Source organism: Schistocerca gregaria, chromosome 3, assembly GCF_023897955.1.
Source record: "Schistocerca gregaria isolate iqSchGreg1 chromosome 3, iqSchGreg1.2, whole genome shotgun sequence".
NCBI classification, from domain to species: Eukaryota; Metazoa; Arthropoda; class Insecta; order Orthoptera; family Acrididae; genus Schistocerca; species Schistocerca gregaria.
In genome coordinates, this window is record NC_064922.1 from 954,883,158 (window position 1) to 954,895,550 (window position 12,393).

The window sequence follows — 12,393 nt, forward strand, 5'->3', positions numbered from 1 at the left end:
GATCTCACTCCGTGTGACTTTTTTTCTGTTGGGACATGTTAAAGATCTAGTGCATGTACTGCCTCTACCATGTGATGTATCAGAGCTCTGGGAGAGAATATGGGAAGCGACTGCCACAGTCGATGATGCCGTGCTGGGACGGGTATGGCAAGAATTCAATTTCCATATTGAAATCTTCCAGGTCACTCATGGTTTGCATATCGAATGTTTGTAAAAACTTTTTATTCAAAATGCAATATGTATGACATCTCTACAGTGGTTGGATTTTGTGCAATAAATAATTGAAAGTGTTCCTGGACTTTATGTACACCCTGTATTGCCAGCTGAGGAATGTAAAACAACAGGTAAAACTGTTTAAGTGGATAAAACAAAGAGAGAGTGAGGAAACAAATGAAAGGAGGAATAGTGAGTAGTGGCACTGAACGAATTTAAGTGAAAAATGGGAAATCATACAGAAAAGCAACACAACTCACTAAAACAAAGAAAGCAGATAAAAAGTTTTGTTTTGGGTGGGGGGGGGGGGGATGTTTGGACGATATGTTACAACACAATGAAGACAATATAAAAGGCAAGTCGGGAAGGAGGAACATGGAATCAAGTTTTCCAAACAGATGATTGATGGGTTCCAGTACAGAGATGTTATATTACAGAGTTCAGGGACTGAGGGAAACATACCATCTGAATGAATCTGGCAAAGAAATACAGGAAACAGCCCAGGAGCAACTATTTGCAAACAGCCCCCACTGAAAAAGCAGATAAAGAAAGATACAGTTTCTTGTGTATGAAACTACAAACATAATGTACATCATTATTTATTTTCTCTAGAATAGTTACTTATGGTTTCCTGAAGCAGCTTTGTAACTTTCATTTCCCTTGAAAGTTTCCTACAATTTTCTACTGTTCCAATAGCAGAATAGATCTTGTTGCAACTAAGGTCATTACAAGCACAATATTTTTCCATGTATTGTAGCTTATATTTTTATAGAGCACTTGACTCATTTGACAGGAGTGTAGTGCAACTCGGTACTGATATTTTTTCTTAAACCATTTCCAGTTAATGCCGGGATGGTTCTTCAAGCAAGTTTTAGTTATTCATTGTCAATTTCAGATTAATTTAGCTACTGCTGTTTGAAATTACCTTTCTTGTACATGTGGCTTCCAAATCTAGCACTTCTCCTCTTCTTAATGGAGTCACAATTCCAACTCAAACAATGCTTGCAAATACAAAGGCTAAGTAAAATGAATTTGGCAAAATCTGCTATGCTTCTGCAGCAATGAAGATATGTTGGATGTCTTGTAGAGTATATCATAAAATTGTTCTCTAATAATTGATCTGAGATACCTTTTAGAAATGTACACAAATGAACAACAGATGCAAATTATGATGAGGATGGCACATATTTGTTTGCCGATCTCCTTCAAAGTACAAATAGTTGTGATAAAGAATGTAACTGACTCATTTTAGGGAGAATGGGAAAGAGGAACTAGTAATGGGAAAGATGACATAAGTGACTACATGGGCAAGCACATGAAGGATTTTGTTGCATAATGATACAACCGAAATAACGATAATCAATTATTAACTGGGAAATGGAGGGGTGTATGTGGAAAAATGAGAAGGATGGCATACTTTATACGAAATAGTAGGAGTTAGATAACAGGATAACAAGGGATAATACCACGATATTCGTGCACAACAAATTCTAAATAAATAACTTTTTTCCTTCAAGTGTTTACATTTGTCCCATGATGGTAATTGCTGGCTTGGCCATTATGTTTCTTTAAGTTTAACAGTTTGTCTTAATTAGGGCAAAGATAACATATAACTCACTTATAGGCAAGAGTTGCACTGAAACTCTCTTGGATGTACAAGTCCAAAACTGGCTGGAAATGTTGGTACTTCCTGTCTGACACCAACCCAATAATGAAAAGCTGAAACAAAAATAAACTGGTGAGGGAATCACAAATTATATTAACAATGACAATGAATGATACAATATCACAAAACAACAAGGAAAATGTGAACTAAATTAACTGTTGTTGTGATCTTCAGTCCAGACACTGGTTTGATGCTGCTCTCCATGCTACTTTATACTGTACAAGCTTCGTCACCTCCCAGTACCTACTGCAACCTACATTCTTCTGAATCTGCTTGGTATATTCATCTCTTGGTCTCCCTCTACGATTTTCATCCTCCACACTGCCCTCCAATACTAAATTGGTGATCCCCTGATGCCTCAGAACATGTCCTACCAACTGATCCCTTCTTCTAGTCAAGTTGTGACACAAACTCCTCTTCTCTCCAATTCTATTCAATACCTCCTCATTAGTTATGTGATCTACCCATCTAATTTTCAGCATTCTTCTGTAGCACCACATTTCAAAAGTTTCTATTCTCTTCTTGTCCAAACTATTTATCGTGCATGTTTCACTTCCATATGTGCCTACACTCCACACAAATACTTTCAGAAACGTCTTCCTGACATTTAAATCTATACTCAATGTTAACAAATTTCTCTTCTTCAGTAGTGCTTTCCTTGCCTTAGTGAGTCTGCATTTTATATCCTCTCTATTTCGATCATCATCAGTTATTTTGCTCCCCAGATACCAAAACTCAACTACTACCTTAAGTGTCTCATTTCCTAATCTAATTCCCTCAGCATCACCTGATGTAATTCAAGTACATTCCAGTATCTTTGTTTTGCTTTTTTTTTATGTTCATCTTATATCCTCCTTTCAAGACACTGTCCATTCCATTCAACTGCTCTTCCAGGTCCTTTGCTGTCTCCAACAGAATTACAATGTCATCAGCAGACCTCAAAGTTTTTATTTATTTTCCATGGATTTTAATACCTACTCCGAATTTTTCCTTTTGTTTCCTTCACTGCCTGCTCAATATCGAGATTGAATAACATCGGGGAGAGGCTACAACCCTGTCTCATTCCCTTCCCAACCACTGCTTCCTTTTCACGTCCCTCGACTCTTATAACTGCCATTTGGTTTCTCTGCAAATTGTAAGTAGCCTTTTGCTTTCTGTATTTTACGTCTGCCAACTTCAGAATTTGAAAAAGAGTTTTTTGGTCAACATTGTCAAAAGCTTTCTCTAAGTCTATAAATGCTAAAAACATGGGTTTGCCTTTCCTTAACTTATCTTTTATGGGAAGTCATAGGGTCAGTATTGCCTCACGTTTCAGAATTTCTGCAGAAACCAAACTGATCTTCCCCGAGGTCGGCTTCTACCAGTTTTTCCATTTGTCTGTAAAGAATTCGTGTGAGTATTTAGCAGCCATGGCTTATTAAACTGACAGTTCGGTAATTTTCACATCTGTCAACACCTGCTTTCTTTGGGATTGGAATTATTACATTCTTCTTGAAATCTGAGGGAATTTCAGCTGTCTCATACATCTTGCTCACCAGATGGTACAGTTTTGTCAAGGCTGGCTCTCCCAAGGCTATCAGTAATTCTTGTGGAATTCTGTCTACACCCGGGGTCTTGTTTCAACTTAGGTCTTTCAGTGCTCTGTCAAACTCTTCACACAGTACCATATCTCCCATTTCATCTTCATCTATATCCTCTTCCATTTCCATAATCTTGTCCTCAAGAACATCGCCCCTGTCTAGACCTTCTATATACTCCTCCCACCTTTCTGCTTTCCCTTCTTTGCTTAAAACTGGGTTGCCATCTAAGCTCTTGACATTCATACACATGGTTCTCTTCTCTCCAAAGGTCTATTTAATTTTCCTGTAGGCAGTATCTATCTTACCCCTAATGATATACGCATCTACAGCCTTACATTTGTCCTCTAGCCATCCCTGCTTAGCCATTTTGCACTTCCTGTCGATCTCATTTTTGAGACGTCTGTATTCCTTTTCGCCTGGTTCATTTACTGCATTTTTATATTTTCTCCTTTCATCAATTACATTCAGTAACTCTTCTGTTACCCAAGGATTTCTATTAGCCCTCGTCTTTTTACGTACTTGATCCTATGGTGCTTTCACTATTTCATCTCTCAAAGCTACCCACTCTTCTTCTACTGTATTTCTTTCCCCCCATTCTTGTCAGTCATTCCCTAATGCTCTCCCTCAAACTCTCTACAACATCTGGTTCTTTCAATTTATCCAGGTCCCATCTCCTTAAATTCCCACCTTTTTGCAGTTTCTTCAGTTTTAATCTACAGTTCATAACCAATAGATTGTGGTCAGAATCCACATCTGGAAATGTATTACAATTTAAAACCTAGTTCCTAAATCTCTGTCTTACCATTATATAATCTATCTGAAACCTTCGAGTATCTTCAGGCCTCTTCCATGTATACAACCTTCTTTTATGATTCTTGTACCATGTGTTAGCTATGATTAAGTTATACTCTGTGAAAAATTCTACCAGGCGGCTTCCTCTTTCATTCCCTACAGCCCCATTCCATATTCACCTACGACATTTCCTTCTCTTCCTTTTCCTACTATCGAATTCCAGTCACCCATGACTATTAAATTTTCGTCTCCCTTCAATATCTGAATAATTTCTTTTACCTCATCATACATTTTATCAATCTCTTCATCATCTACGGAGCTAGTTGGCATATAAACTTGTACTACTGTGGTAGGTGTGGGCTTCGTATCTATCTTGCCCACAATAATGCGTTCACTATGCTGTTTGTAGTACCTTACCCACACTCCTATTGTTTTATTCATTATTAAACCTAGTCCTGCATTACCCCTATTTGATTTTGTATTTATAACCCTGTATTCTCCTGACCAAAGTCTTGTTCCTCCCGCCACCGAATTTCAGTAATTCCCACTATATCTAACTTTAACCTATCCATTTCCCTTTTTAAATTTTCTAACCTACCTGCCCGATTAAGGGATCTGACATTCCACACTCTGACCCGTAGAATGCCAATTTTCTTTCTCCTGATAACAATGTCCTCCTGAGTAGTCACTGCCCTGAGATCCAAATCCGGAACATTGTACCCAAGAGGATGCCATCATCATTTAACCATACAGTAAAGCTGCATGCCCTTGCAATAAATCACAGCTGTAGTTTCCCCTAGATTTCAGCCGTTCGCAGTACCAGCACAGCAAGGCCGTTTTGGTTAGTGTTACAAGGCCAGATCAGTCAGTCATACAGACTGTTGCCCCTCTAACTACTGGAAAGGCTGCTGCCCCTCTTCAGAAACCACACGTTTGTCTGGCCTCTCAGCAGATACCCCTCTGTTGTGGTTGCACCTACGGTACGGCTATCTGTATTGCTGAGGCACGCAAGCCTCCCCACCAACGGCAAGGTACATGATTATAGATACATGTTGGATGTCACTTCCTTTACTACATGAAATATGGTAATACCACTGTGCTAAAATGTTGTAAAAGAAGTACCTTACTTTTGATATTCTAACTATTTGGGAGCAACTAATTTTATTTCATTCTCCATGTACTGCAATTGAATGTTATGAATTACCTCAAAGGAAATTATTTATAAGAAATAAGCAGTGTATATTCAGAAAATATCATTCTTGTGAAACACAACTAGCGCTTTGTTTTCACAAAGTAATGAGGGGTATCGACAGGCAATATCAAATTGTCCATATTTTTAGAGTCTCAGAAGGCTTTTGGTACCATTCCTCACACATGATTTCTTATCAAATTGCATGCCTACGGAATATCGTATCGGTTGTGCCACTGGATTCATGAATTCGCATCAGTAAGGTCACACTTTAAAGTAACTCAACCTTGTAGATTGTTTGCAGATGATGCTGTCATTTACCATCTTGAAAAGTTTTAAACATGATATCTGTATGATGAGAAAAGTGGCAATTGACCCTAAATAACAAAATATGAGTAGTCATCAACTTGAGTACTAAAAGAAATCCACTAAATTTTGGTTATATGAAAAATCGTACAACTCTAAAGGTTGAATAAAACAATCGAAAATCCATTATGGAATAATGACAATGTCATGAAAAGGAGAGATTGTTACTCACTGTATATTGTGTCACAGACAGGCGCAACAAAAGACTGATAAGCAAGCAAGCTTTTGTCGCCAAAACAACTTCTTCTGAAATATACAACACACACACCTTCATGCAAATGCAACTGATACACACATAACCACTGTCCCTGCCTGCTGAAGCCAAATTGCGAGCAACAGCACAAGATGGGAGTAATGAGGAGGCTGGGGCAGGGGAAAGGGAGGGATAGCAGTGTATGAGTGGGGATAACAAAGTGCTGCTTGTGGGAGCATACAGGGATGAGGTGGGGAGAGGGTAAGGCAGTCATGTGCAGTTGGGGTGTTTGATGGTGGGGACCGCAGGGGGCAGAGTAAGCAGAAAAGGATAGAAGGAAAAATAATTTGGGTGTGCTTGTGAAACAGAAGGCTGCGTAGGGCTGGAGTGGGAACAGGAGAGGGTATAGGTAGCTGAAGAATAGTGACAAATGAAGGTTGAAGCCAGGGGGTTATGGCAATGTACGATATATTACAGGAAGAGGTCCCACCTGTGCAATTTGAGCTGTTGTCGGTAGGAAGGATCCACATGGCACAGGCTGTGAAGCAGTCACTGAATGAAAAACATTATGTTCGGGAGCGTGTTCAGCAACTGGGCGGTGCAGTAGTGGCTAAGCCATGTCTCCACAATATCCTTTCTTCCAGGAGTGCTAGTTCTGTAAGGTTCACAGGATAGCTTCTGTGAAGTTTGGAAGGTAGGAGGCGATGTACTGGTGTAATTGAAGCTGTGAGGACAGGTCGCAAGTTGTGCTTGGGTAGCTCAGATGGTAGAGCACTAGTCCGTGAAAGGCAAAGGTCCCGCGTTCAAGTCTCGGTGTGGCACACAGTTTTAATCTGCCAGCAAGTTTCAGATAGCTTGTTTGTTGTCATGCCCACATACAACGAAGCACAGTGGTTGCAACTTAGCTTGTGAGTCACATGACTGCTTTCAAAGGTAGTCCTGACTGTGGTGGGATAGTTGATGCTCGTGATGCAGACAGTGGTGGGAGGACGCATGGGAAAGGTCTTGCATCTAGGTAATCGCAAGGATATGAATCCTGAGGCAAGACATTGAGAACAGGAGTAGAGTAGGAATAGATGAGGTATTGTGTAGATTCGGTGGGCAGTGGAATACCACTGTGGGAAGTGCGAGTACAATACTGAGTAAGACTTTCCTCACTTCAGGGTATGATGAGATGTAGTCTAAACTCTGGCACAGAATGTGGTTCACTTTCTCCAGTCCTGGTGGTATCGAGTCACGAGGGGAATGCTCCTCTGTGGTCAGACGCTGGAACTTTGAGAGGTGGTAGGTGACTGGAGAGATAAGGCATGAGTGTGTTTCTGTACAAGGTTGGAAGGGTAATTACATCCTGTGAATGCCTCAGTGAGACCATTGGTGTATTCTGAGAGGGACTGCTTGTCACTACAGATGGGATGCCCATGGGTGGCTAGGCTGTGTGGAGGGGACTTCACGGTGTGGAGTGGGTGGCAGCTGTCGAAGTGGAGGTATTGCTGGCGGTTGGTAGGTTTGATATGTATGGAGGTAGTAATATAATTATCTGTGAGATGGAAGTCAACATTGAGAAAGATGACTTGTTGGATTGAGGAGGACCACGTGAAGCAGACTGGCGGGAAGATGTTCAGGTTCTGGAGAAACTCACGGAGAGGGTGTCCTCACCCTCAATCCAGATCACCAAGGTGTCTTCAATGTATCTGAATCAGGTGAGGAGTTTGACATTTTGGGTGGTTAAGAAGGATTCCTCTAGATAGTCCAAGAATAGGATGGTATATGACTGTGCCATGCAGGTGCTCACTGCTGTAGCCCCGGAAGTGTTTGTAGATGATGCCTTCAATGAAGAAGTAACTGTGGGTGAGGAAGTAGGTGATCATAGTGACCAGGAAGGAGCTTGTAGGTTTGGAATGCATCAGGCATAAGGAAAGGTAGTGTTCAACAGCAGAAAAGCCATGGGCATTAGGTATGATAGCGTAAAGGGAGGTGGTAAAAATGTAAATGTCGTGTGGCTAGGGCCTTCCGTCGGGTAGACCGTTCGCCGGTTGCAAGTCTTTCGATTTGTCGCCACTTAGGATTGATATTCTGTCGTGCTGATCACTCAGCTACCAGGGGCGGACAGGGAGGTGGTGTCAATAGTAACAAGCAGGGCACCGTGTGGTATAGAAACAGGAACTGCGGAGAGTTGGGGGAAGAAATGGTGGGTACCTTTTACATAGGAGGGTAGATTGCAGGTAATTGGCTAAGTGTTGGTCTATGAGAGCAGAGATTCTCCCAGTGAGATCACAGCGATTAGTGAGGCAAAGTAACTGGCCACACACAATGAGGTGTCCTGGGTGGTCAGGTTTACGGACTTAGGAAGCACGTACACGGTAGGAGTCTGGGTAGTGGTAGAGGTGAGGAGAGAGATAGACTCCAGAGAGAGGTTCTTGAATGTTTCTAAGGATTTGAGGAGAGTCTGGATTTCTGGAATGGAGTCACTGTGGCAGGGTTTGTAAGTGAACAAATCTTATAGCAGGCAGAGTCCTTCTGCTAGGTAACATTTGCAGATCAAAACAACATTGGTGTAGCCTTCATTAGCAGATTAGTTTATAAGGTCAGGATCAGTTCTTAGGTGGTGGATAGTGGTTCTTCCTGTTGATATAAGGTGAGCTTGGATATTGAGGGATTTGGCAAATGATGAGGCGGCAAGATTCAAGGTTAAGAAATTCTGGAAAGTTAACAAGGGGTGACATCGGGACAGTGGGGGTAAATTATAGCTAGATGGAGGAGTGAACTGAGTCAGGAAGGGTTGAGTCTGATTGGTATAGTTGGTGATATAGTTGAGTCTGAGTGGTATAGGTGGTGGCAAAATTGTGTGTATACAGTAGGGACTGGGAGAAGGAGGTAAGGTCCTTACCAAATCCAGCATGATAGAATTTGGGAGTGGAGCAAAAAGTAAGGCTTTGGGAAATGACTGATACTTATGTTGGACTAAGGATTTTGGAGGAAAGATTGATGACTGTGTTTTGAGTTTGCTTACATTCTGGAATCTATATGATGGTGGGAGCAAGTTTTTGATGGTGGGGTAAATGTAGTAGGTCTGCAATACAGGACCTGTCAGTTACGAAGGGCTGTGGGGAAGGTTTGGAGACAGATGTGGTGGATAGTGGTAGTCCAAGGTTGGAGTAGAGGTGAACATGTTGGAGATGTTTTTGAGGTGACGTTGTGCACACTGCTCTAGTTCCTGGAGAACAAATGTTTCAAAATGTGAGATAAGATCCAAGAATTTGGGATTGCAAAGCAGGAGAATTTTATGGAAGGAGAGGAGATATTGCTAGGAGGTTCAGGCATGATCTACATGGTTTTGCAGGACTATGTTGGTGAGGATTGGTGAAACCTGGACAGATGGAGGTCACTATCGAAGGAGGGGTTAGGAGGGGTTGCAGCCAGAGCTGGGTAATCTGTTGGTAAGGGCATTTGGGGGATTCCACTAGCCAAGCAACAAGAAACAGTATGTGGGACAGTGTTCTGGCTAAGTATAAATAAACTCTTCTCTACTACAACAGATACAAGGAACAAGATCCAGGGCAAAGGATAAAAATGCGTAAAAATACATAATTAACATGGAAATATGTGCAAAATAATTCACAAAAATGTCAAAATACATGAAAAAAATCACAAAAAGAACAGAATAGATGAAATATGGGGAAACAAGATGAAACCTGAGGGATTGTGCCGATAGTGAGAGACAAAACGAATTAAAACCGATGTGAAAACACAGTGAGATCAATAATAAAAATAAATAAAGATTACAGGATAGGTTGCAGGTCAGTGGGTGGATACGTATGAAGAGGGGGGGGGATAGTAGATGTGACTAGATTAGTTGGGGTTAGTATGTGCGAACTGGAATAAGAGAGGAGAAAGAGTGGGGGGTGGGGAGATATTGGTAGGCTGAGGCACAAGTACATGTGGCACAGGAAGGTACAGAAAATAACACATGAAAATACAGGAGAGTGACACAGGAAGTGTGATCAATTTGAATGTCTTGGATTAATGGTATCTGTGGGAGTAATGCGGGACATGAGATGCGACACCAACAATTAGCACAGTCACATAGCTAATATCTGTGTGCAGGTGAGACGGTTGGTACAGCATCACTTGTAAGTCAGAGCATGTGGTGTGGTTTGGAAGGCAACATGTAAAACATAGGAAACATGATAAAAAAAAGGAAAGATAGTGAGTATAGTAATATGCTATAAAACAAAGGGAAACAGCACGGGTTATGGGATGGAAGAAAAGTCATTAGGCAAACCAAACAATGAAAAATCCAGGTTGGAACAATGACAATGTTATTGAAAGGATAGATTCTTACTCACCATATAGTAAAGATGTTGAGTCACAGAAAGGAACAATAAAAGACTGCTAAATAGGTAACTTTGCAGCCAAAAGGCTTTCTTCTGAGTTAGACAACATACATGCTCACACACACATTCATGCAAATGCAACTCACAAATGCACAACCACTGTCTCTGCTGCTGAAGCCAGTCTGTGAGCTACAGCACATGATGGGAGTAGCAATCTGGGTCGTTACTAGGATTGATATGAACGGAGGTACAGATGGAGCCATCTTTGAGGTGGAAGTCAATGTCAAGGAAGGTGGCTTGTTGGGTTGAGGAGGACCAAATGAAGCGAAATGGGGAAAAGGTGTTGAGGTTCTGGAGAAATGTGGATGAGTGTGGTGGTATTCCATAAATCCAGTTGGATCTCCAGTAACTACTCAAATCCTTAGGCCCAGCCCTTAACCTCTCCTCAGAGTCTATCTCTCTCTTCACACTTACCACTCCCTGTACTCCTGCCTTCTACTTGATTCCTAAAGTCCATATACCCAACCACACAGGATGTCCCATTGTGGCCAATTACTGTGCCCCCACTGAGAGAATCTCCGCACTCATAAATCGACACCTTCAGCCTATTACCCGCACTCTCCTATATACAAGATACCAACCATTTTCTCCACTGACTCTTCATAGTTCCTGTTCCTTTGGCCCATGATACCCTGCTTGTCACTACTGATGCCATTTCCCTTTACACTAACGCCCAAGACCTTGCCGTTATTGAACAATATCTTTCCCAACAGATGATGCATTCCAAACTTACAACATTCTTCCTGGTCACCAAGACTAACTATACCTTCACCCACAATGACTTCTCCTTTGAAGGCATTACCTACAAACAACTTGAGCTGCCAGATTTGGCCTGGCAGTTTGTGTGTGTGTGTGTGTGTGTGTGTGTGTGTGTGTGTGTGTGTGTTTTTCTCTGTTTCTTTTTTGTTGATGATGGCTGTGGTAGAAAGCTTTGTGTAAGTGTCTCAATTGTGTCTGCCTGAAACTTAATGTGTCTTCTTTGTGGTAAGTAGCAATTTATCTTTTCCAACATTGTTTATATTCCTATGTAGAGTTTCCATTGTTTGATAAAATCAGTAAGCATAGATTTCAACAAAGTGTCATCTGTATCATGTGCAACAAATAGCAGATGACGAATCAACAGACACAGCTGCGAAAAATAACGACATTACCAAGGTAGGTAAGTTCTATGTATACTACAAAAGAAAGCACCTTAAGTGGACAAGGTGAGAAATACTATACATCCTATTTCTGCTTGTTCTGTACATCATCCAGTGGCAAGTACTAACATACAGCATGTGACAGCACTACACTTGCAAAAGAACTAGACTGTACACTACTGCTATCTCCCCTCCCTGCTTCCCAGATGTGAACATGATGGTGCACCAACTGTGGCCAGGTAATCAGCTCATTTTGCAATGTAATAACTGACTGAATGTTTACAGCACATGGCTCAGGTGAGGCAAAGATGTTTGCACAGGTACCATTTTTCATTAACAAGACTATCTAATCAACATGTTGTAATGATGGACTTAGTTTCCTTTTTAGTTTTTATTGCATTGCAACATTTTGTTATCAAAAGTTAGAAGAATGTCTACAAAATCTTATACACTTTGCACAAAATAAAAAATAATTAGTAGCTTACCAGACATTCAAAAACCATATTGTCATAAAGCTCTGAATCAAAATTCTCCATCAAGATGTTGAATAGGGCATCCAGCACATCCTGCAGGAACTTGACTACTTCTTCTCCATCCACTTTCATTAAAGCTGCCAGACTGTCCTTGAGGCCCTCCGGATGACTTGCCCAGTTCAACAGGCCCAACAGGTCAACTAAATGATGCAAGTAAGCATTATCAGAGGTAATTACTGTCATAAAATTTCACACACATCTTTCAGACTATGAAAAATAGTTTCTACCTACAAAACTTTCAACAATTCCTATCAAGTTTATTATGTACTCGGGTATTAAGAAGAAACACAGTTGATTTGTATCTAAATACATCAATCTTTTATCTTCT

The 12,393-nt window shown here is 41.0% G+C and overlaps 1 protein-coding gene across 9 annotated transcripts in view; it reads right to left on the reverse strand.

Moving 5' to 3' along the window:
• Window positions 1-12,393, reverse strand: part of LOC126355928 (dedicator of cytokinesis protein 1) — a 452,703-nt gene that overhangs the window by 325,971 nt on the left and 114,339 nt on the right. For all 9 annotated transcript variants that reach the window (XM_050006495.1, XM_050006492.1, XM_050006496.1 and 6 more), the window contains exons 12-13: window positions 12,018-12,205; window positions 1,832-1,932 (exon numbers count right to left, since the gene is read on the reverse strand). In XM_050006495.1, the coding sequence (XP_049862452.1) occupies window positions 1,832-1,932; window positions 12,018-12,205 (289 nt within the window). The remainder of the gene's footprint in view (window positions 1-1,831; window positions 1,933-12,017; window positions 12,206-12,393) is intronic.